The sequence below is a fragment of the Bubalus kerabau genome, chromosome 21 (genome assembly GCF_029407905.1).
Source record: "Bubalus kerabau isolate K-KA32 ecotype Philippines breed swamp buffalo chromosome 21, PCC_UOA_SB_1v2, whole genome shotgun sequence".
NCBI lineage: Eukaryota > Metazoa > Chordata > Mammalia > Artiodactyla > Bovidae > Bubalus > Bubalus kerabau.
The window spans coordinates 15524096-15549677 of record NC_073644.1 but is presented as its reverse complement, the minus strand read 5'-3'; the positions used below and the strand labels follow the sequence as shown (position 1 = coordinate 15549677).

At 44.5% G+C, this 25582-nt stretch overlaps 1 protein-coding gene and 1 non-coding gene across 4 annotated transcripts; both read left to right on the top strand.

Annotated features, from left to right (window-relative positions):
* Nucleotides 1-24838, top strand: LOC129635992 (serpin B8). Of its 3 annotated transcripts, none has more exons than XM_055559258.1 (7): nucleotides 1-203; nucleotides 9163-9340; nucleotides 13631-13768; nucleotides 16073-16190; nucleotides 16781-16923; nucleotides 20650-20802; nucleotides 24312-24838. In XM_055559258.1, exons 2-7 carry the CDS (start codon nucleotides 9173-9175, stop codon nucleotides 24714-24716), a joined length of 1125 nt encoding a protein of 374 aa, XP_055415233.1. In that variant the 5' UTR covers nucleotides 1-203; nucleotides 9163-9172; the 3' UTR covers nucleotides 24717-24838. The 3 variants fall into 3 exon arrangements, with proteins under 3 accessions (XP_055415233.1, XP_055415234.1, XP_055415232.1); XM_055559259.1 differs by lacking the exon at nucleotides 1-203 and adding an exon at nucleotides 281-567; XM_055559257.1 differs by lacking the exon at nucleotides 1-203 and adding an exon at nucleotides 4335-6007.
* On the top strand, nucleotides 3391-3463 carry TRNAK-UUU (transfer RNA lysine (anticodon UUU)). Its single transcript has one exon. It is a non-coding gene; the product is annotated as a tRNA-Lys (tRNA).
* Nucleotides 24839-25582: the final 744 nt, after the last annotated feature.

Genomic DNA, 25582 nt, shown 5'->3' with positions numbered 1-25582 from the left:
ACCACCAATCCGTCTGCTCTCTCGGGCCCGGGGAAGGGAGATACGCGCGAGGCTCAGCCTCCGCCCACGGTCCAGCTGCTACACAGGCCGGGCCATCTCCCGTAGTTCTGAGTCACCGCCGGAAGCCTGGCCCCAACTCAAAGCTGACGTGAAACATCCACCGAGCTGGAAGAGCCGCCGCCGCCGCAGCAGGAATCTCCCAGGTACCCGGTCTCCGGGGGCTCCCGAGCCCTCCGGGTACCCAGGCGGCTGCCTCTAGCCTGGGGACGTTGTAGTTGTAGGGACGGCGGGAAGCCGGAGGCAACGCGGGTCTGAGCAGGGAGGTGGAGAGGACCAGGGGAAGGCCCGCAGGGGTATCCGGGCAGGAGAGCCGCGGGGCCGGGGTCGCCCCGGGCCCCGCCGCACCCGCGGGATCCCGGCCCGCTGGGTTGGGATCTCAAGGGTGAATCTCCAAGGACGGGACTAGGATGCCCGAGCTCTGGAGTGCAGACCCACCCTGGGTCACAGGGTGGTCCCCGGAGTTGGGGCGACATGGGCCTGCTGACTCCACTGCGCTGCGATTTGCGGGTAGGGAGGGCGCGGCCGGGAGCCCCGCCCGGGCTGCGGTTCCGGGAGGAGGACTGGCAGGAGCCCTGGTGTGGGCGGGGGGTGAAGGGTGAGAAGGGGGAGGGAAGCCTATAGGCTCTTTAATTACTATACTGAATTTCCATTAATAGTTTTGTTTCCCAGGGGCAAAAACGGTTAACAGACCATGATTATTATCAATTCTAAAGTCTGTGATACTTCTAACAAGGTTGGGGGCGGACGGGGAGAGGGGGAGTCGGCGGGGGACCGGGTGGTGGGGGGGGGTGGTGGCGGGGCGCAGCTGGAGGTCTGTGGCGCCCACCGCAGCCTCGCCTGGAAAACTCCAGGTGAGTGAAGCCTCCGGTGAGCTCAGGAAGGTGCCGGGCCTCCAGCTTATTGGGTGTAACCAGCCCCCCTCCCTCCCCTCCTCCACATTCTTCTATGTGTTCCTCCTCCCCTCTGTCCCTCCCTTCTTTACTTCCTTTTCTTTCTGTATTTCTTTCTTTTTTTTCTTTAACATCTGTTCATCTGTTCTTATTCATGGGCTCCTCTCTCTGTGTTCTGCTGCGCTTAGTCGCTCAGTCACGTCGGATTCCTTGCGACCCCATGGGGTCTTCTACCCCGCCAGGCTCCTCTGTCCATGAGATTCTCCAGGCAGGAATGCTGGAGGGGTTGCCATGCCCTCCCTCCAGGGGATCTTCCCGACCCAGGCCTCCCATATTGCAGGCGGATTCTTTACCAGCTGAGCTACCAGGGAAGCCCTCTCTCTCACGTGAAACAAACAGCTTCCTCCCCGTCTCCCCATCCTCAGCAGTCACAGTGTAGACTGCACACTCCCCGGATACCTCCAGCTCCCTGGTTCCTGCTCCCACCAACTCTGCTGAGGGATTTAAGGTCTGAACTGCCACCCCCCACCGCTCCCTGGTCCAGCCTGGGGTGCTGCCTTCCTCTCCTCCTCCATCCTCCCCACTTCCCTGGTCCCTTACTCATGTCCAGTTCTCCCAGGACATCAGGATTGCTGGGTCCTAGTCTCTTGGCTTTTCCTCTCACTACCTGTGAAAATGGGAAATTCCCCAGAACAAAGTAGATTTTTTTTTTTCCTCTTAGGCCTCCACCTGTACGTTCTAATTCCATCCATTTACCTAGAGGTTCCTGGAATGTGGATGCAGACTAAGGGCTGTCAATCTCTTGCTCTAGAGCCTCCTATCCTCTTAAGTCCCCTCCCTGTGTTCACAAACAACCCTGGGCAGTCTTTGTTACCGGAGCCCTTGAAATGGTATGTTCCACTCATCTCAAACAGAATGTAGCACCTTCCCCATTCCAAGCTGACTCATATAACTTCCTGTGGTTGGTGTCCCACCCTTTGGATGGATTAGCTAAGAGCCTCTTCCTGGGACTCTGTCCTCCTCCTTATCCTCACGTGATCAACCCCTGAGCCTGGCAGTTCCATCCTCCACTCTCTAGTGCAGACCTTTTCTCTGTGTTGGGGAGTCTCTAGTCAGTAACAGGGGTCCCCAGTTTTTTTTTTTACACCAAACCATGAGCCACAATCTTTTTCTAAAACTCATATAAAGTCTTTGTTTGAAAACTGCCTGGCTTCCTAGATCATAGCTCAAGTCCCAAACTCTCAACCTGGTGTATGGGGTGCCCCCTTCCTGTCCCAGGCACTGTGCCTCTGGTAGGAAGCTGCACTCACCTGCTCCCTGGGCCCCACGTGGACCATGTGCTTCCTGTCCATTCTGTGCACCTGCTGGCCCTGACACTCACTCCCTTCCAGAGCTCCTGCCAGTCTTTGAGAACCAACTTACTGCTCCCCTTCTCCTGGGCTTTTGAAGAGATTTCTTTCTGCTTTACTGTTGGCTTCCTTAGCACTTTGTTGTTTATCCTGATACAGAGTACAGGCCAGCTTGAAACCATGCATTTATGCGTGTGTATCTCCCCAAGGGTGGGAGCTCCCAGTTGTTGCAGAAACCAGTACTTGAGAAACCAAGCACCACACTCGGAGAGTTGGAGAACTCAGATTTATTATGCAGGTGGACCCAGAGGAGTTAACACTCCAAGCCCTGAGCCCAAAGGGATTACAGAGTTTTTATAGACAGACTATAGTGGGCAACCGGAGAAGGCAATGGCACCCCACTCCAGTACTCTTGCCTGGAAACTCCCATGGACGGAGGAGCCTGGTAGGCTGCAGTCCATGGGGTCGCTAAGAGTCGAACATGACTGAGTGACCTCCCTTTCACTTTTCACTTTCATGCATTGGAGAAGGAAATGGCAACCCACTCCAGTGTTCTTGCCCGGAGAATCCCAGGGACGGGGGAGCCTGGTGGGCTGCCTTCTATGGGGTCACACAGAGTCGGACATGACTGACGTGACTTAACAGCAGCAGCATAGTGGGCAACACTAGCTGTTAATAGGTTGGTTTTAACTAAGGGGTTACGTGTGAGCGGGAACAGCAGTCAAGATAGGGAAGGGAATGCCTGACCTTTACATGGACAGGCATGATTAAGCAAGTTTGCAGAGGCGGGACAGCTGAAAAGAGCAGGACGAGGATGAGTGAGATAAGCTCCAGTTCTTAGTATTATAAGTCCCCACTTTCTGAGACTATGTGACCTGCGTGATCCAGACTTTGCAAGGAGCAAGCTGAGTTACAGAGGTAGAAGGAGCAGGAGGTTACATAAAATTTTAACTTTTCCTCTTCACAGTCAGGAATTATGGCCTTTGTTGTTTTTTTTTTTTAATCTTCCAAAATCTTATAAGGAAAGTTCGACATAAACGCTCTTTGAACAAATTCACTTTTGGATGTATGTATGGGTTGGATGTATGTATGCCTGGATAGCTCAGTCGGTACAGCATCAGACTTTTAATCTGAGGGGCCAGGGTTCATGACCCTGTTTGGGCGTCTCTGTTTTTTGTGACCTTGTGGCGCAATGGTAGCGCCTCTGACTCCAGAATTTTGGGCTTCCCTGGTGGCTCATTTGGTAAAGAATCTGTCTGTAATGCCAGAGACCCAGGTTCGATCCCTGGGTGAGGAAGATCCCCTGGAGAAGGGAAAGGCTACGCGCTCCAGCATTCTGGCCTGGAGAATTCCAGGGACTATATAGTCCATGGGGTCCCAAGGAGTTGGACACGACTGAGCAACTTTCACTTCACTTCACTTCATTGGTTGGAGGTGAGGGGTAGAGCAGGGACGTGACAGGCATTCTGTCCCAGGAGGAAATGATGCTGAATACAGTCAGTCCTCTACTCTATCAGAGGTTCTGCTTCTACAGAACCCACAAGAGACTGCAAATGTTTGAAAAAAAAAATTCCAGAAAGTTCTCAAAAGCAAAACTTGAAATTGCACCCTCTGGCAACTATTTACATAGCATTTTACATTGTGTGAGGGATTATAAATAATCTAGAGATGATTTAAAGTAGACAAGAGAATATGTGTAGTTTATATGCAAATACTACACCATTTCATAGAAGGGACTTAAGTGTCTTTGGATTTTGGTATCCAGGGGGCTTATGGAATCAACCCCTCATGGATACTGAGAGAGATCTCCTTGGAAGCAGAAGGCTTGCTTTTGTGGCTGAATCTGCTAGTTTCTTCTGAGACCTGAGGACAGTATTTTAATTGTCCTGACATTGTTCACCGTAAAAGGAAAACAAGTTTAATGCCAATCCATTTTATTGGCTGAAAGTAAAATCTTTTCACTGGTGTGAGCTGGGACGCATCTGAGAGGTGCACTTGCGTGTGAGTGTGTGCAAGGGTGTTTCAGTGCTTGGGGGACATGATGATGGAAAATACTCAGCCACAGGCTAGCACCCAGATGTTGAAAAGGAATGGAGGTGAGGAGATGAGATGAAGAAAGGGGAAATGTGGAAGAAACCTGAAATTAGACATTTACAATTAAGAGCAGTTAAAATGTAAAGAGGAAATTCATGTGATATTCCAGTTCATTCCTTTGCCTGTGCAGATTGGACAACTGCACACTCACAGACACACACAGACACGTGCGCAGACTCACTCACCAGCATAAGCTTATGCCAGCCTCACCCTGGCTCCTGTGACACAAAGAATGCTGCTCACCTTCCAGTTCTACGAGGATCAGGTGTTGAGCTGCTGCAGTCGCTGGCTGACAGTGTACCCTGAACAGAAATCAGAATGAAAAACAGGATAAGCCACTCTGTACTTTGGGAAAACAGGCTCCTTAGAGATTTCACTGGAAAAAAATTAATAAGCCGAGATTCTTGCATCTTCCCCTACATCACAAAGCGCTAAAAGCACTAGCTGTGCTCTCTGGTCCTCGTGACTAGCAGTGACCTTTTACCGAGCTGAACGGCTGACTGCAGGCATTCTGTAGCTCAAATCGTGCTTTTCTGCCTGCCCGCTCGGAGCTATGTCAGAGAGCCTATCTCCCTTACTATAGTTTACCTCAGTAAGATCCTGGGTAAAACTTAACTCACAACTTAAAGTCATGTTGTGCATTTTTCCAAAGCTTCTATGCTCCTGTAAAATCCAATCCAAATTTATTCCTGTCTTTCATCTCCAGGTACCGAATTCTCTCCTTCTTTGAATCTCTTTGCTGCCACTTTCTGATAGGTGCATTGCTATCAGGTTTCAATATCCCTCTTGGCTTCCCTGGTGGGTCAGCCAGTAAAGAGTCTGCCTGTAATGCGGGAGACTCCGGTTCTATTCCTGGGTCGGGAGATCCACTGGAGAAGGGAATGGCTACCCTCTCCAGTATTCTTGTCTCGAGAATCCCATGGACAGAGGAGCCTGGTGGGTACAGTCCATGGGGTCACAAAGAGTCTGACACGACTGAGTGAATAATGGTTTCCTGGCTCCTAGGTTTTTATTTTCTGACCAGAAGTGGCGAGGAGGCAGGCTGGGTCCTGCTCTGTGTGGGACTTGCCCACTGCAAGTATATCAGCCTTCCAACTCCTGCAGCCCTCGTGTTGGAACCTAGGAGCTGAAGTCCCTGGAGAGACTTACTGAAGTGAGGGCCGAAAAAAACAACATTTTGTCCCTCTATTAAGTATTAACTATAGAGCACTGTTGTATTTTCTTGGATGACGTTTTAATACATTTTTCCCGCCAAACTTTAAGTAATCTGTTCTGGATGGGACTGTTTTATACTTAGGGTGAATGTCACACTTTTTTTTTTTTCCTACCATGCTTTTGTTTCTTTTAAGCCAAAGACATCTTCTCTTGAAACAATTTCTTAGCAGCTTCAAAGGAACCATTCAACAGCGAGGAGGCTCTGGTTGAAATGCTGCCCTTCCCCCACCCCCTTCACTTGCCCCTTCTGTCTGAGCCCCTCCAAAGCTTAATGAGATTCACTTTCGAGACGGTTTCAGGAAGCCCGGTCAGTCCACTGGGAGACTGAAAGATGAAGGACCAGAGGGTGACCCATCTGCTTATAAAAATGAACAAAGGCGTGATGACCCATATCTCTAGGTAGAGCTTCCAGTACTTTTGGTTTTGCTCGTTTGCTAGTTTTTCAAACTGGAACATATTGTTCTTGTGTCACTTTACAATTTTTGAGTTAAAAAGATACATATACATTTTTTAAAAGGATCATATAATAGAAAAGATGAGCTTATAGGATCATGGGATTATGGGTGATGATTTGTCCTTTTATTTTCCAAAATGCTCTCAACTGTAAGAGTAAAGAGACTCAGGGAAACTGAGATGAGTTGATGAGTTTTAGTAATTTACTGACTAGGAGCCAAGGTTTTGAGAAGGTTTAATAGAGATAAATGCAAGGTTTATAATTTTTTTCTAAAATTATACTAATCAGCTGCAAAAACTTCTCGCAACTGGCAGCAAGGTGGCTGCTGACGTTTTTCTCGCCCTGTCCCATGGAGACCATCTTCCTTGATGATTTTATTTTAAAGAGCTGGCTTCTAGGGGCTTGAGAAAGAGTGTCTAGGGTTGTAAAATAAGAAAGAGGCTTTTCAAAATGTTTAGCTGCCAAGAAGCAGAGAAAAAACTTATGATGACCAATTGCCTACAGTAAGTTCTTTAAGGAAAGGGAGGCCAGGGATCAGAGTTGGGAAGAATCTTGTCTGTAATTTAGTTAAGCTGGGGGAAGGTCAAGGCTGCATCGGTAATGAGTTCCTGATTCAAACTGCCCACCCCATGACTTGAGATCTGGGCTTCATATTCTATCTACATTCCCAGGGGGCCCCCTCTCACAGATCTTAGTCCAATTTCAACACCACCAGTGGAAAACTGTATTTTTTTTTTTTTTTTTTTGAGTCCTTCTGATTTAAAGTGCATTTTGTGTTTTTCCAGGAACCTGCATTTTAGGGAAGGCTGTCCCAAACAAACCCTCCAATACCATTGAAATCCATCTAGCTGTTTTCTTTTTCTTTTTAAAAAAATTTTGATTGAACCCCACAGCATGTGGAAACTTAGGTCTGAGACCAGGGACCAAACCCATACCCCTTGCACTGGAAGATGGAATCTTAACCACTGGACCACCAGGGAAGTCTGTTTCTGGCTGTTTTCATGTGAGATAATATGGGATTGAGATTAGGATGGCGGGGAGGAGGCCTTTTTAAAGCCCATGAACTGAGCAAGATGATTAACTCAATCCTCTGTGCCTGTGTCAGAGTGTGACAACACTCTGTCTTTGGCTTAAAAGAAACAAAAGCATGGTAAGAAAAAAAAAAGTGTGACAACAGAGAAACAACAACAACAACAGGGTTTGGGAGTTGGTGGGGAAAGGGAAAACATGTTTACAAATAGTTTTAATGAGGGAAAATGTGCTATAATGATGAATGAAAGGAACAGAATGCTACAATTGTAGGGATATTATATATACAACTATGCCAAAGCCTTTGACTGTGTGGACCACAACAAACTCTGAAAAATTCTTAGAGATGGGAATACCAGACCACCTGACTTGCTTCCTGGGAAATCTGTATGCAGGTCAGGAAGCAACAGTTAGAACTGGACATGGAACAGATTGGTTCCAAATAGGAGTACGTCAATGCTGTTTATTGTCACCCTGCTTATTTAACTTATATGCAGAGTATATCATGAGAAATGCTGGGCTGGATGAAGCACAAGCTGGAATCAAGGAGAAATATCAATGACTTCAGAAGATGAAGATGACACCACCCTTATGGCAGAAAGCAAAGAAGAGCTAAAGAGCCTCTTGATGAAAGTGAAAGAGGAGAGTGAAAAAATAGGCTTAAAACTCAACATTCAGAAAACTAAGATCATGACATCTTGTCCCATCATTTCATGGCAAATAGATGGGGAAACAATGGAAACAGTGGCAGACTTTATTTTTGGGGGCTCTGTAGAGCCCATCACTGCAGGTGGTGACTGCAGCCGTGAAATGAAAAGACGCTTGCTCCTTTTAAGAAAAGCTATGACCAACATAGACAGCATATTAAAAAGCGGAGACATTACTTTGCCAACAAAGGTCTGTCTAGTCAAAGCTATGGTTTTTCCAGTAATCATGTATGGATGTGAGAGTTGGACTATAAAGAAAGCTGAGTGCCAAAGAATTGATGCTTTTGAACTGTGGTGTTGGAGAAGACCCTTGAGAGTCCCTTGGACTGCAAGGAGATCCACCCAGTCCATCCTAAAGGAAATCAGTCCTGAATGTTCATTGGAAGGACTGATGCTGAACTGAAACTCTAATACTTTGGACACCTGTTGCGAAGAACTGACTTATTTGAAAAGACCCTGATGCTGAGAAAGATTGAAAGCAGGAGGAGGAGGGGACAACAGAGGATGAGACGATTGGATGGCATCACCAACTCAATGGACATGAGTTTGAGTAAACTCCAGGAGTTGGTGATGGACAGGAAAGCCTGGCGTGCTGCAGTCCATGGGGTCACAAAGAGTCGGACACGACTGAGTGACTGAACTGAACTATATAGGCAACTATGTAAGAAGATGTATGTATGTAAATGACATTTTTATTTACAGAAAATTGTTATTAACTCATAGAATGTTGCTTAAAGATTATGCTAGAGACACCAAACTGAGGGAGAATGATCAGTAATAGGGGGTTTATCTTACACTTCTAGAGGTCAGTGGTCCAGAAGAGTTTGGCAGAGCTACTTTTTTTTTCTCTCGGGGCTCTAGGGCCAAGTCCAGTTCCTTGCATTTTGCAGCTCTGAGAGGCTGCCTGTGTTCTTTGGTTTCTGACCCCACATCATCCTGATATTTGCTTCCATCCTCATATCTCCTTCTCTGCCTCTGACCCTCCTGCCTTTTTTTTTTTTTTAATGTTTATTTATTTGGCTGTGCTGAGTCTTAGTTTTGGTACATGGGATCTTGTTCTCTGAGATTGAACCTGGAACCCCTGCATTGGGAGCACAGAGCTTAATGTCTGGACCACCAGGGAAGTCCCTTGCGGTCCTCTTATAAGAAGCCTGTGATTACACCGAGCTCACCCGCTGATCCAGGTGATGCTCTCCATCACAAGATCCTTAATTCAGTCTCACCCACAGGTTTCCAGGATTCGACGCGCATGTTTGAGGGTGCAGCTGCTTTGCTGACCACACCCAGTGTCCACAGATGGGGCACGAATGCAGGTGACTAGTGGAGGGCGTGGCTGACGTGCCTGTGTTTGGCTTTTGCTACAGACCTCTACTGATGGATGCTCTCTGCGAAGCAAATGGCACTTTTGCCATCAACTTATTAAAAATGTTGGGTGAAGAGGACCACTTGAGAAACGTGTTCTTCTCTCCGCTGAGCCTCTCCTCTGTCCTGACCATGGTGTTAATGGGGGCCAAGGGGAACACGGCGGCCCAGATGTCCCAGGTATGTGGGTTCCTCTGCTTTCACAGGGCTGCTCTGTTCCTGCCTCACACCCGCTGATGGATGCCAATGAGTCTGGGAGGGGCACTGGAGTGATGGAAAGAATGCAGACCTGAAAGTGGAAAGAATTGTGTGAGAGAAATCTCCTAGTTTTCACAGGAGACACTGAGTGTTGTTTCCTGCATCTTTGATGAGCAAGTTCAGTTCAGTTGCTGGGTCATGTCTGACTCTCTGCAGCATGCCAGGCCTCCATGGCCATCACCAGCTCCCGGAGTTTACTCAAACTCATGTCCATTGAGTTGGTGGTACCATCCAACCATCTATTCCTCTGTGGTCCCCTTCTCCTCCTGCCTTCAATCTTTCCCAGCATCAGGGTCTTTTCAAATGAGTCAGTCCTTCCCATTAGGGGGCCAGAGTATTGGAGTTTCTGCTTCAGCATCCAATGAACATTCAGGACTGATTTCCTTTAGGATAGACTGGTTGGATCTCCCTGCAGTCCATGGGACTCTCAAGAGTCTTCTCCAGCACCACAGTACAAAAGCAGCAATTCTTCGGTGCTCAGTTTTCTTTATAGTCCAAATCTCACATACATACATGACTACTGGAAAAATCATTGCCTTGAATAGACAGACCTTTGTTGGCAAAGTAATGTCTGCTTTTTAATATGCCATCTAGGTTGGTTATAACTTTCCTTCCAAGGAGTAAGTGTCTTTTCATGGCTTCAGTCACCATCTGCAGTGCTTTTGGAACCCCCAAAAAGAAAGTCAGCCACTGTTTCCCCATCTATTTGCCATTAAGTGATGGGACCAGATGCCATGATCTTTGTTTTCTGAATGTTGAGCTTTAAGCCAACTTTTTCACTCTTTCACTTTCATCAAGAGACTCTTTAGTTCTTCTTCACTTTCTGCCATAAGGGTGGTGTCAACTGCATATGTGAGGGTATTGATATTTCTCCTGGCAGTCTTGATTCCAGCTTGTGCTTCTTCCAGCCCAGCATTTCTCATGATGTACTCTGCATATAAGGTAAATAAGCAGGGTGACAGTATATAGCCTTGACGTACTCCTTTTCCTATTTGGAACCAGTCTGTTGTTCCATGTCCAGTTCTAACAGTTGCCTCCTGACCTGCATACAGATTTCTCAAGAGGCAGGTCAGGTGGTCTCGTATTCCCATCTCTTTAAGAATTTTCCATAGTTTGCTGTGGTCCACACAGTCAAAGGCTTTGGCATAGTCAATAAAGCAGAAATAGATGTTTTTCTGGAACACTCTTGCTTTTTAGATGATCCAGCGGATGTTAGCAATTTGATCTCTGGTTCCTCTGCCTTTTCTAAATCCAGCTTGAACATTTGGAAGTTCAGGGTTCATGTTGAAGCCTGGCTTGGAGAATTTTGAACATTACTTTACTACTGTGTGAGAAGAGTACAATTGTGCGGTAGTTTGAGCCTTCTTTGGCATTGCCTTTCTTTGGGTTTGGAATGAAAACTGACATTATCCAGTCCTGTGGCCACTGCTGAGTTTTTCAAATTTGCTGGCCTATTGAGTGCAGCACTTTCACAACATCATCTGTCAAGATTTGAAATAGCTCAACTGGAATTCCATCACCTCCACTAGCTTTGTTCGTAGTGATGCTTTCTAAGGTCCACTTGACTTCACATTCCAGGATGTCTGGCTCTAGGTGAGTGATCATACCATTGTGATTATCTGGGTCATGAAGCTCTTTTTTGTACAGTTCCTCTGTGTATTCTTGCCACCTCTTCTTAATATCTTCTGCTTCTGTTAGGTCCATACCATTTCTGTCCTTTATTGAGCCCATCTTTGTATGAAATGTTCCCTTAGTATCTCTACTTTTCTTGAAGAGATCTCTGTTCTTTCCCATTCTATTGTTTTCCTCTCTTTCTTTGCATTGATCACTGAGGAAGGCTTTCTTATCTCTCCTTGCTATTCTTTGGAGCTCTGCATTCAAATGGGTTTATCTGTCCTTTTCTCCTTTGCTTTTTGCTTGTCTTCTTTTCACAGCTATTTGTCAGGCCTCCTAAGACAGCCATTTTGCTTTTATCCATTCCTTTTTCATGGGGATAGTCTTCATTCTTATCTCCTATACAATGTCCCTAACCTCTGTCCATAGTTCATCAGGCACTTGGTCTGTCAGATATAATCCCTTGAATCTATTTCTCACTTCCACTGTATAATCATAAGGGATCTGATTTAGGTCATACCTGAATGGTCTAGTGGTTTTCACTATTTTCTTCAATTTAAATCTGAATTTGGCAATAAGGAGTTCATAATCTGAGCCACAGTCAGCTCCCGGTCTTGTTTTTGCTGACTGTATAGAGCTTCTCCATCTTTGGCTGCAAAGAATATAATCAATCTGATTTCGGGGTTGACTGTCTCATGATGTCCATGTGTAGAGTCTTCCCTTGTGTTGTTGGAAGAGGGTGTTTGCTATGTTTCCCTTGATGAGCCAGGGAAACTACAATTCTGTTCCACAAAAAAGCCAAGAATTCCAACTTTGTTCTATTTTAAACTTTTGCTAATGTCATATCTCAAATGGAAATGCTACTGTGTAAATGAATTTTTTGTTTAATGTGTTGTTTCTAGTATAATGTTACGCATAAGTGGAAAAAGTGCAACACAAATGGGGACTTATATCTTCTGGAATTTTTAGGATATGAACTATATATATATATAGAAAGAGCTCAGCCATATATATATATATATATATATATATATGTGTGTGTGTATATATAATCAATCAATCAATATATAATCTGATTGACCTGACATGGTTTATATATGACCTTGGCTACCAATCAAGTGGGCTTTCCAGGTGGCTCACTGGGTAAAGAATCAGCCTGCCAGTGCAGGAGATGTAGGAGGCGGGGTTCAATCCCTGGCTCAGGAAGATCCCCTGGAGAAGGAAATGGCAACCTGCTCCAATATTCTTGCCTTGGGAATCCCATGGACAAGGGGGCCTGGTGGGTACAGTCTATGGGGTTGCAAAGAGTCAGACACGACTGAAGTGACTGAGCACACACGCATGCACCAGGGAGGTAGTGGCTATTGCTTTAGGGAGGTAGACTCCGTGGTGAAAGGGTCCCAGAAAACTGTCATATACGCATCATGTTCCCCAAATATCAGGGTGCAGGGACCCTCCTCAGAATCCTTCCTCAGCCACAGATGAGTCCCGGGTGGCTGTTTCTTTCAGCTCCCTGGAGGAGGGAGGCTTTGGGCTGGTGGTGTTGGGAGATAAGGGAACAGACTTAATTCTCACTCCGATTTGATCCCGTCAAGAGTGGAGGACTTCTGTGGAATTCCCAATGAAACATTCCCATGTCTATTCCTGCTCATTCTTGTATCCTAGAGGTCATTGCATGACCTGTTCTATTCAGTCTCCTTCCTGAATGATTATGCACTGCCTTCCTGGCAGAGCTAAACCTGCTAGAGCAGGGCTGTCCACCTGGGGGCGATTCGGCATCCCCGGGACACTTGACAAGGTCTGGACTGTGTTGGTTGTCGTTCCCGAGAGGTGCTGCTGACATCTAGTGGACAGAGGCCAGAAGTGCAGCTAAATATTCTAGTGTGTGCAGGACAGCCTCACAGCAAAGTGGTGGTGGTGGTTTAGTTGCTAAGTCGGGTCCAACTCTTGAGACCCCATGGACTGTAGCCCACCTTGGGATTTCTGTCCATGGGATTTCCCAGGCAAGAGTACTGGAGTGGGTTGCCATTTCCTCCTCCAGGGGATCTTCCCAACCCGGGAATCAAACCCATCTCTCCTATGTCTTCTGCATTAGCAGGTGGATTCTTTACCGCTGAGCCCCCAGGTTTGTGGCCCCAAAAGTCTATATTTCAAGGTTGAGAAACTCTGTGCTAGATGGTCAAACCAAACTCCTTTTAAAATATGATCCTTTGTTATTTTCAGTGCAGAAATTTGCTTGGGAAGAGCTCTTTGAGGGAGAAAATGGCATGTTAAAAGAACAGTCTTATGGACTCTGTGGGAGAGGGAGAGGGTGGGAAGATTTGAGAGAATGGAATTGAAACATGTAAAATATCATGTATGAAACGAGTTGCCAGTCCAGGTTCGATGCACGATACTGGATGCTTGGGGCTGGTGCACTGGGACGACCCAGAGGGATGGAATGGGGAGGGAGGAGGGAGGAGGGTTCAGGATGGGGAACACATGTATACCTGTGGCAGATTCATTTTGATATTTGGCAAAACTAATACAATTATGTAAAGTTTAAAAATAAAATAAAATTAAAAAAAAAAAGTTAGTGTTCTTGTCTTCTATCACCAGGCACTTTGTCTGAATGAAAGTGGAGATGTCCATCGAGGTTTCCAGTCACTCCTCAGGGAAATCAGCACGTCCGGCCCACAGTGCCTGCTCAGAACTGCCAACAGACTCTTTGGGGAAAAGACATGTGATTTCCTGCCAGTAAGTAGTGCTCCCACATCGATAAAAAAAAGACACTGAAAATAAAACAGAATTATGGAAGAGCAGAAATAAAGTATAGTTGTGCTGCCTTAAAAATGTGCTTAGAATTATACTTCTGTATTTGAGAATTTTATGATTGCTTCTGAACTGTGTCCTTTAAAAAAAATGACTGTTTCTGATATATCATACTCCCAGATGTCAATTTCAATTTGTCCGTCTTCCTGCACCCACACCTGCCTTTCCCCCACCCCCATCTCAATGACCACAACCCCTAACCCTGGTCTCATCTTTACTGGGCACTTTCTGTGGAGCTGACCATGCAAAGTCTCTTAAATTTGTCCCCTCTTCTGAATCACCATCGTCATTGCCTGTGTCCAGGCTCTCACAGGTTCTACACTGTTAGTTTGTTTTCTAAATGATCTCTCCAAGTGCAGCCTGGTCCTTGCACGCCACTGATAGAATTCAATTCCGTTCAGTCACTCAGTCGTGTCCGGCTCTTTGTGACCCCATGGACTGCAGCATGCCAGGTTTCCCTGTCCATCACCAACTCCCGGAGTTTACTCAAACTCATGTCCATTGAGTCAGTGATGCCATCCAACCATCTCACTCTCTGTCGCCCCTTCTCCTCCCACCTTCAATTTTTCCCAGCATCAGGGTCTTCTCAAATGAGTCAGTTCTTCACATCAGGTAGCCAAAGTATTGGAGTTTCAACTTCAAGCATCAGTCCTTCCAACAAATATTCAGGAGTGATTTCCTTTAGGATTGGATCTCCTTGGTGTCCAAGGGACTCTCAAGAGTCTTCTCCAACACCACAGTTCAAAAGCATCAATTCTTCAGTGCTCAGCTTTCTTTATAGTCCAACTCTCACATCCATACATGACTACTGGAAAAACTATAGCTTTGACTAGACGGACTTTTGTTGGTAAATGATAGAATAGTCTTTCTAAAATTAAAATCTGTAGCTAAAAAATAAGATTTTGAATCTGAGTATTTCCTATTTACTGCAGTGTATAATTCCAAAGGTCTCTAGTCCATTATTCAATAAGTGAGATCCAAAAAATTGTGCTCTACTGTAAACAGAGAGATGTTATTTTAAGATTAACGAAATGATCAGGGTAAGTCTGGCCATCTTAGCAGTCAGCAGTTCCAAGGATTATTATGTAAGACTCAAATATAACCTTGTCCTGGCTGCTGTTGGGTGCTACCCAGTGCAGACTGCCTGCTCTGGGGTTCAGTATCCTTGGAGATGATTCTGAGTCCTTCAGCTAGTTAGGTTTTCTAGGATAAGTACCTACTCCAGTGTTCTTGCCTGGAGAATCCCAGGGATGGGGGAGCCTGGTGGGCCACCATCTATGGGGTCGCACAGAGTCGGACACGACTGAAGCGACTTAGCAGCAGCAGGATAAGTACTTGTGATTCCAGGAAATCCTGGTTTATGGATGTTCATTTTTGAATATCAGCCAGATTTTTGAATATTGTAATTGGGGAATATTGAGGACACAGAGGATTGTTCTCCACTTTTCATGGTCGCTTGGGTTCTTCTTCTTTCTGCATCTTCTTTCCTCCGTAGAAACTAACATGTTTGAGGACAGGAGATGGGCGGAGGATGGGAGCCAATTGCCAGGCACATTATATCAGAAAACAAGTTTTTGTGAGGTGAGTTACCTGTGGATTTTAATGTGTTGCATGTAATGCCCTTCCTGATTTGACCCCAACTTACATTTCATGGCTTATCCCTTGCTACTTTTTTCCCTAATTCCCTACACACACACACACACACACACACACACAATGATTCCACTCCTGGAAGACCTGGAAGATTTTTTGATAGTCTAGTTCAAGTCTTCCAATCATTCCATAAGGATGTTTTGGACACTCTGGTCTGTTCTGGTCATACAGAAATGAGTAAAACGTGATTAGACCACATAGTGGAGGAGATAAAAATCAAACAGAAGGTCAACATGGAGTTTAAGTGTTTGACAGGAAAGTTCGCAGGCTGTTTTGTGCATAGCTGCTGCTGTCCATATTCTCAAAACATCTTGCAACTCTCTGGGTATATATATTTCTCTCTCCGCAGACTGTGAGCCACCTCAGGTCCAAAGTCCTGTCTTTACCCTGGCGTCCCGCACCTGGCACAGTGCCAGTGGTCTGTAAATTTTGATTAATTGCACAAATGAGTTTTAAAGTACAGAGTGCCCTGTACAAGCATTTATGCCAGAAACATGTTAAGAAAAAAATGTTTTCACACTTTTAGGAAATTTTGCCAAGTAGAATATGGCCACCCTTGGTATTCTGCATTTGTAGGCTTTTAAAGAATCCTGCCAGAAGTTCTATCAGGCTGACCTGGAGGAGCTGTCCTTTGCTGAAGACACTGAAGAATGCAGGAAACACATAAACGACTGGGTGATGGAGAAGACGGAAGGTGAGCGGTTTTCATTTTGGGAGAGGTAGTGTTATAAGGGAGACAGAGCCAAGACCGCCCGGATGTGACCTCCTCGGTGTGACCACTCTGACGCTGTTTCCAGTAGCCTGTGTGTATGTTTGCTGGGTTTTGAAGCAGGTAATGCCATTCTGACATGGACTGTAGCCTGCCAGGCTCCTCTGTCCGTGGGATTCTCCAGGCAAGCATACTGGAGCGAGTAGCCATTCCCTTCTCCAGGGCAATCTTCCCGACCCAGGGATTGAACCCGGATCTCCCACATTGCGGGCAGATTCTTCATTATCTGAGCCATCAGGGAAGCCCCAATGCCAATCTGATATTTTTCTTGGGCTTATGAAGTGGTGATTTCTGAAAAATGCTTAAACCTAGTGTTAGTCTCTGCTTCAAGATTGTTGTTTAAAGACAAATACTACACTATATGTGTGCCCCGCATGAAACATCATCTCCCTGAGTCCTCAGGCAGCCAGAACGGCAGAATTCCAGCCTTTTTTCAATATCGAGAGAGAGAACTTCTATAAAAGAAAAGTTTATTCTCCCCCAATAGCAGTAACTTTCTCTTATATTCTTTATAGGTAAGATATCAGAGATACTGGGGGCTGGCACAGTCGGTCCTCTGACTAAGCTGGTCCTGGTGAATGCCATCTATTTCAAAGGAAAGTGGAATGAGCAGTTTGACAGAAAGCACACAAGGGGAATGCCCTTTAAGACTAACCAGGTAGGAAAACATTTTGCAGACATATTGCTACTTTCTAAAGACTGTGAAGGAATGGAAAAATAATTTATTTTACACTGTCTTGATTCTTAATGTATTTCTGAATAAATTTCATGTCCCCTGTATATCTCTTACTGGAATGGGAAAGAGAAATACCAAAATAATTGTTATATTGATCTTTTTGTTTTTGGATCCTTGGTCAAGTCGATCTGTCTCTGGTCATATTATTTGGATTGAAAGAAAATTTCTTCTAAGCCTTGGCGTTATATTTGTATTATTTGATCACTGAGTGTATTTAGACTTTTTCTCGCAATTGTCAATGACAACTATGCCTATTTATTGCCTTAGAATTTATGGCTGTACAATTTGGAATACAAGAAAAAAAGTGTTAGCAAATGTTCAGGACAGCTTTGTTTTTATTTATTTTTGGATCTTTTTTTAAAAAATAAAAAGTTTACATATTTAAGGTGTATAAGAAGAGGATTTGAGATACACAGTGAAATGATTACTGCAGTGAAGCTAATTAAGATATCTTTTGCTCACATAGTTACCATATATTTTCTCGATGACAGCACCTGAAATCTACCCTCTTAGCAAATGTCCAGCATTCCATATTATTATATTATTAATCCACACTATTATTAACCATAGTCATCATGCTATGTGTTTGATTTTTAGACTTCTATACCTAACTTTAAAAAACTTTTCTCCTTTCACTTTTGAATATGATAATGGCTGAGGTCAATAACTCTCAGCTTGGAATTTGACCTCCATCCACTTGATAATAGCATATTGCACAAAAATTTACATGCCCAGAATACATTTGTTGCAGTCTCTAAAAATGGTGGACTCTGGACATCTCATCAAGGTTTTCCCTCCAAGAAAAGCAAGGCCGTAGCGCCAATTATATAATTGAGCAACTTTTCAGAGTAAAAGTGTAACTCCCTCTGGCCTATATACCTTTTCTAAATAAATCTTCCAGGGTAAAGATTTGAATATTAGTTCATTTTCCTATTAACTTCGAGAAATAATTTTTTAATTAAAAGGTCCCTGCGAGTGCTACTCTACTTATCTTTTAAAAAGAGAAAAAACACAATTTCTTCTGAGGATAATATAAAGAGTTTTATGTCTCTATTCATCAATTTTTTCTCTCCCACATGGTAGTACTTGATCTGCTGGGACAATGGAATGTTATTACTCAACGCTAGTATGTACTAATGAAGATTTTGCATCAATCAGCATAAATGCATAGAAACAATAATTATATGTACCTATATGTTATGTTTGCCATTCCTTATTGCCAAATTCAGACTTAAATTGAAGAAAGTAGGGAAAACCACTAGACCATTCAGGTATGACCTAAATCAAATCCCTTATGATTATACAGTGGAAATGAGAAATAGATTTAAGGGCCTAGATCTGAAAGATAGAGTGCCTGATGAACTATGGAATGAGGTTCGTGACATTGTACAGGAGACAGGGATCAAGACCATTCCCATAGAAAAGAAATGCAAAAAAGCAAAATGGCTGTCTGGGTAGGCCTTACAAATAGCTGTGAAAAGAAGAGAAGCGAAAAGCAAAGGAGAAAAGGAAAGATATAAACATCTGAATGCAGAGTTCCAAAGAATAGCAAGAAGAGATAAGAAAGCCTTCTTCAGCGATCTATGCAAAGAAATAGAGGAAAACAACAGAATGGGAAAGACTAGGGATCTCTTCAAGAAAATCAGAGATACCAAAGGAACATTTCATGCAAAGATGAGCTCGATAAAGGACAGAAATGGTATGGACCTAACAGAAGCAGAAGGTATTAAGAAGAGATGGCAAGAATACACAGAAGAACTGTACAAAAAAGATCTTCACGACCCAGATAATCACGATGGTGTGATCACTGACCTAGAGCCAGACATCCTGGAATGTGAAGTCAAGCGGGCCTTAGAAAGCATCACTATGAACAAAGCTAGTGGAGGTGATGGAATTCCAGTTGAGCTATTCCAAATCCTGAAAGATGATGCTGTGAAAGTGCTGCACTCAATATGCCAGCAAATTTGGAAAACTCAGCAGTGGCCACAGGACTGGAAAAGGTCAGTTTTCATTCCAATCCCAAAGAAAAGCAATGCCAAAGAATGCTCAAACTACCACACAATTGCACTCATCTCATACGCTAGTAAAGTAATGCTCAAAATTCTCCAAGCCAGGCTTAAGCAATATGTGAACCATAAACTCCCTGATGTTCAAGCTGGTTTTAGAAAAGGCAGAGGAACCAGAGATCAAATTGCCAACATCTGCTGGATCATGGAAAAAGCAAGAGAGTTCCAGAAAAACATCTATTTCTGCTTTATTGACTATGCCAAAGCCTTTGACTGTATGGATCACAATAAACTGTGGAAAATTCTGAAAGAGATGGGAATATCAGACCACCTGATCTGCCTCTTGAGAAATTTGTATGCAGGTCAGGAAGCAACAGTTAGAACTGGACATGGAACAACAGACTGGTTCCAAATAGAAAAAGGAGTTCGTCAAGGCTGTATATTGTCACCCTGTTTATTTAACTTATATGCAGAGTACATCATAAGAAACGCTGGACTGGAAGAAACACAAGCTGGAATCAAGATTGCAGGGAGAAATATCAATAACCTCAGATATGCAGATGACACCACCCTTATGGCAGAAAGTGAAGAGGAACTCAAAAGCCTCTTGATGAAAGTGAAAGAGGAGAGTGAAAAAGTTGGCTTAAAGCTCAACATTCAGAAAACGAAGATCATGGCATCTGGTCGCACCACTTCATGGGAAATAGATGGGGAAACAGTGGAAACAGTGTCAGACTTTATTTTTCTGGGCTCCAAAATCACTACAGATGGTGACTGCAGCCATGAAATTAAAAGACGCTTACTCCTTGGAAGGAAAGTTATGACCAACCTAGATAGCATATTCAAAAGCAGAGACATTACTTTGCCAACAAAGGTTCATCTAGTCAAGGCTATGGTTTTTCCTGTGGTCATGTATGGATGTGAGAGTTGGACTGTGAAGAGGGCTGAGCGCTGAAGAATTGATGCTTTTGAACTGTGGTGTTGGAGAAGACTCTTGAGAGTCCCTTGGACTGCAAGGAGATCCAACCAGTCCATTCTGAAGGAGATCAGCCCTGGGATTTCTTTGGAAGGAATGATGGTGAGGCTGAAACTCCAATACTTCGGTCACCTCATGAGAAGAGTTGACTCATTGGAAAAGACTCTGATGCTGGGAGGGATTGGGGGCAGGAGGAGAAGGGGACGACAGAGGATGAGATGGCTGGATGGCATCACTGACTCGATGGACGTGAGTCTCAGTGAACTCCGGGAGTTGGTGAGGGACAGGGAGACCTGGCGTGCTGCGATTCATGGGTCGCAAAGAGTCGGACACGACTGAGCGACTGATCTGATCTGATCTGATATGTTATGTTCCACGGGCTTCCCTGGTAGCTCAGTGGTAAACAATCCGCCTGCAATGCAGGAGACATAGGATCGACCTCTGGGTCAGGAATATCTCTTGGAGAAGGAAATGGCAACCCACTCCAGTGTCTTGCCTAAAGAATCCCATGGACAGAGGCGCCTGGTGGCTACAGTCCATGGGGTCACAAAGAGTCAGACATGACTTAGTGACTGAACAACAAGGGTTCTGTGAATTAGACATACCAGTTCTTAGTACTCTGTGTTATTTTTCAGTGATTTGATTTTAGTTTCATGTTTTTATCAGGAGAAGAAGACAGTACAGATGATGTTCAAGCAAGCCAAGTTTAAAATGGGGCACGTGGAGGAGGTGCCTGCCCAGGTCCTGGAGCTGCCCTACGTGGGGGCCGAGCTGAGCATGCTCATCCTTCTGCCTGATGAGAACACGGATCTTGCTGTGGTAAGCCCTTGACATGAAGTCTGAGTGTCTACGGATCCAGTCTGCGCATGTTTTTTTTTTTTTTAAACTTTTTATTCTGTATTGGGATATAGCTGATTAACAATGCTGTAATAATTTCAGGTGAACAGTGAAGGGACTCAGCCATATATGCATATATATGCTTGCATCCATTCTCCCCCAACCTCCCCTCCCATCTAGCTGCCATGTACCATCGTGCAGAGTTCCCTGTGCTCTACATTAGGTCATTGCTGGCTATCCGTTTTAAATGTAGCAGTGTATACATGTCCACCCCACTCTCCCTAACTATCCCTTCCCCCAGTCCTTCCCCTTGGCAATCCTAAGTAGCCTGAGCTCATTTTCAAAAGTGCATCCACTGGATTGCATTTGAGGCATTTCCAGTTTAGGGTTGTACTAAGTGAGTAAGTGAGTGAGAGTCTCTCAGTTGTGTCTAAGTCTTCAATGGACTGTAGCCTGCCTGGCTCCTCTGTCCACGAAATTCTCCAGGCAAGAATACTGGAGTGGGTTGCCATTTCTTTCTCCAGAGGGTTGTTCTAAAGAGTGCTAAATGAACACCACTGCGTGACTTTTGATGAACATGTGTGTGCGTTTCCATTGAGTGTACACCTAGGAGTGGAATTTCTGGAATAAACAAATTCTGATGAAGCCTAAACAAAGAGAGTTCCAAAAATAAGAACACTATTATTTATTCTGAAGGGAGGGGCTCGTTGCGAGCCCAGTAATTATTGAACAAAAGAACAGGAAAAAGATAAAGATAGTTCTGAGCAGTGTTCCTCAAACACTTTAATATGTGCATATTAATCTAATGGGATCCTGTTAAAATACAGATTCTGAGTTAGGGGAATTATGGCCTGAGATTTTGCATTTCTGACAAGATTCCAAGTGATACAGATGCTGTTGGTCATAAACCCAATTTTGAGGAGCAAGAGTCTAAAGTACAGGTGAGGAATTTTTCTTAGACAGGAAGAAAAGGATATTTTCCCATGACAGGAAAAGAGGGTTCAGGTTGGGGGAAAGTAAATTTACAGGGTGGGAGGTGCAGGAGCAACAGTGTGCTGGTTATCTGGCCCCTGAGGTGTGGGGGAAGCCCTCACTTACAATGTGTGCTGATTCCTGTGGTGTGAATACCTGCACCATGGCCAGGTTTAGGCTCCCAAGGGTTTAACAGTTGACTTTTGCAGAAGATGCAAGCTAGCTCCAGCACGCCGGCACACGCCGGCCCACACCTGTGAGGGGAGGGCCTGCCTGATTTCCTTGGCTTCTCTATGGAATCAGGAACCTCCTGGCATAAAGCAAGGAAGAGATCTGTCATGGCAACTTTAAGAAAATGAGATGCAGACATGGAGAAGAGACCTGTGGACACAGCGGGGGTAGGAGAGGGTGGGATGAACTGAGAGAGTAGCATAGAAACATGCACATTTCCACAGGTAAAGTAGGTAGCCACTGGGAATTTGCTCTATGATGCAGGGAGCTCAAACCCCGTGCTCTGTGACAACCTACAGGGTTGGGACAGGGTGGGAGGTGGGAGGGAGGTTCAATAGGGAGGGACATATATATATATATATATACACACACACGTATGGCTGACTCATGTTGATGAATGGCAGAAACCAGTGCTACATTATGAGGCAATTATCCTCCAGTTAATAATAAACAAATAAAAAATAAATGATAGTTATATAATATGAGGTATTAATCATTGCCATAATGGCAATTATATTTCAATATATAAATGTATGACACTAACATGACATGTCAAATTTATACAATGTTGTATATCACATATATTTCAATTTTTTCAAAAGCTCCTCACCCCCCCAAAAAAAAGAAAATTAGGAAAGTCTAGGAATAGAACTGCCATCCAAACATCTGCCACTGGAGAGGAGCTCTCACCTGGACTTCTGCTGGTTGAGGGGAAGATGCTCCTCTGTATATTTTCCTTGTTAATAAACAAGAATGAAGGCTGGATCTGGGAGGGCTTGAAGCTACCCCCAGAACAGGCAGAGGGCAAGCAAGGATGCCAGAAGCAACAGTCCTGTGGGATTTCCCATCCTGCCCTCCTCCCCCAGAATCATGGAGTTCTCCCTTTTTCATTCAGCCGAGTTCTAAGTCATGCTTTTCTCTCTTTGGTCAACAGCTTCTCAAACTCACGATACTGTATTGCATTTGATGTTGTTCAGTTGCTAAGTCATGTGTAACTCTTGGAGCCCCATGAACTGCAGCATGCCAGGCTTCCCTGTCCTTCATCATCTCCCTGAGTTTGCTAAAACTCATGTCCATTGAGTCAGTGATGCCATCCAACCATCTCATCCTTAATTTTTCCCTGCATTAGGGTCTTTTCAATGAGTCAGCTCTTCCAATCAGGTGGCCAAAGTATTGGAGCTTCCGCTTCAGCATCAGTCCTGCCAATGAATATTCAGGGTTAATTTCCTGTAGGATTGACTGGTTTGATCTCCCTGCAGTCCAAGGAACTCTTAAGAATCTTCTCCAACACCACAGTTCAAAAGTGTCAGTTCTTTGGCACTCAGCCTTCTTAATGGTCCAACTCTCACATCCATACATGACTACTGGAAAAGCCATAGCTTTGACTATACGTAGTTTGTCAGCAAGGTGATGTCTCTGCTTTTTAAAACACTGTCTAGGTTGGTCATTGGAGAAGGCAATGGCACCCCACTTCAGTACTCTTGCCTAGAAAATCCTATGGATGGAGGACCCTGGTAGGCTGCAGTCCATGGGGTCGCTGAGGGTCGGACACGACTGAGCGACTTCACTTTTACTTTTCACTTTCATGCATTGGAGAAGGAAATGGCAACCCACTCCAGTGTTCTTGCCTGGAGAATCCCAGGAACAGGGGAGCCTGGTGGGCTCCCGTCTATGGGGTCACACAGAGTCGGACACAACTGAAGTGACTTAGCAGCAGCAGCAGGTTGGTCATAGCTCTTCTTCCAAGGAGCAATCGTCTTAACTCCGTGATTGTAGTCACTGTCCACATTGATTTTGGAGCCCAGAAAAATGAAATCTGATACTGTTTCCCCATCTATTTGCCGTATCTTAGTTTTTGAATGCTGAGTTTTAAGCCAGCTTTTTCACTCTCTTTTTTCACCTTCATCAAGAGGCTCTTTAGTTCCTCTTCACTTTCTGCCATTAAAGTGGTATCATCTACATAAATACAATAAATTGGTTATGAGAATTTCCTAAACTAAAAAACCAACTTGACATGAATTTGCTCCAGATAGTTCAAAATAAAACCCTATCTTTGTCTCAGGTGTTTCCTAGCTGTTACTCTCTTGTATCCATAAAAAAGGGAAAATGCAAGAAATAGAGGGAAAATTTTGGTGTGTTTATAAGAGGAAATATCCTGTAGATTATCCTGGAACAGAACTCAGTGTCAAGTCACAGGTCATGAGGGGGAGGGGTTAGTGAGCCAATAGGTGGGTGGGTACTGGGCTATTGTCCTCTAGCTTTTAAGACTTAACTCTTCATTATTTCAGGTGGAAAAAGCACTTACATATGAGAAGTTCAGAACCTGGACGAGTCCAGAAAAGCTGACTGAGGAGAAAGTTCAAGTTTTTCTTCCCAGATTAAAGCTGGAGGCGAGTTATGACTTGGAGGCTTTTCTTCGAAGTTTAGGAATGACTGATGCTTTCGAGGAAGCCAAGGCAGACTTTTCCGGAATGTCAGCTAAGAAGAATGTGCCCATGTCCAAGGTTGCACACAAATGCTTCGTGGAGGTCAATGAGGAGGGCACAGAGGCAGCCGGGGCCACTGCCGTGGTCAGGAACTCCCGGTGCTGCAGAATGGAACCGAAATTTTGTGCAGACCACCCTTTCCTCTTCTTCATCAGGCACCGGGAAACCAACAGCATTTTGTTCTGTGGCAGGTTCTCTTCTCCGTAAGAGGCGCAATCGCTTTACTTCTCTCTTCTCGCTTCTACACACTCTGCCTTACTCCAAATTCCGGTTGCCAAATTGACGCGGTGGTTTGAATGCTGAAATAAAGTGTGATTATGGTTAACAGATCTCCCCTTCGTAGAGTTGATGAGAGGATTTAATGAGTTGATAAAGAACCTGGGGGCTTCCCTGGTGGCTCCGATGGTAAAGAACCTGCCTACAATGCAGGAGACCTGGGTTTGATCCCTGGGTGGGGAAGATCCCCTGGAGAAGGGAATGGGAATCCACTCCAGTATTCTTGCCTGGACAATTCCATGGACAGAGGAGCCTGGTGGGCTACAGTCTATGGGGTCACAGAGAATCAGGCACGGCTATGACTGACACTTTCACTTTAGAACATTATTGGACAAGAGTTAATTGCATTTTTATGCACTTAAGAAACAACAGTGAGAAAATGTAATTACTTTTGCACTAAAAATATAATGTTCTCAGGAATAACGATTAACAAAACCTAAGTAAGACTGTTACACTAAAAATTATAAAGTGCTATTGACAGCCATTAAAGATGACCAAAATAAATGGACATATTTCATGTCAAGAATAGACCTTGAGTTAAAAATTGTCAGTTCTCCTCCACTTGTCCTATAGATGTAATTCTAATCCAAATTCCAGCCATGTTTCTATGGAACTTGACAAGTTTATTTTAAAAGGCATATGAATAAGCAAAAGGCCAAAAAGATATAACATATTCTAAAGAAAAAGATCAAGTTGAAGAGCTCTGGTTCTACTAGATAGTGAAGCTTATTATAAATTACTGGTAATATACTGTGGTGTTTACTCAGAGATAGACATAACCGATTAATGGTACAGAA

What these genes read in the sequence shown, in the direction of transcription:
- LOC129635992 (XM_055559257.1), top strand. Translation starts at nt 5,940, where the DNA reads ATGAAGGACCAGAGGGTGACCCATCTGCTTATAAAAATGAACAAAGGC. An exon ending in GTGATGACCCATATCTCTAG is followed by an intron (nt 6,008 to 9,162) that starts GTAGAGCTTCCA and finishes CTTTTGCTACAG; the next exon opens with ACCTCTACTGATGGATGCTC. An exon ending in CGGCGGCCCAGATGTCCCAG is followed by an intron (nt 9,341 to 13,630) that starts GTATGTGGGTTC and finishes TTCTATCACCAG; the next exon opens with GCACTTTGTCTGAATGAAAG.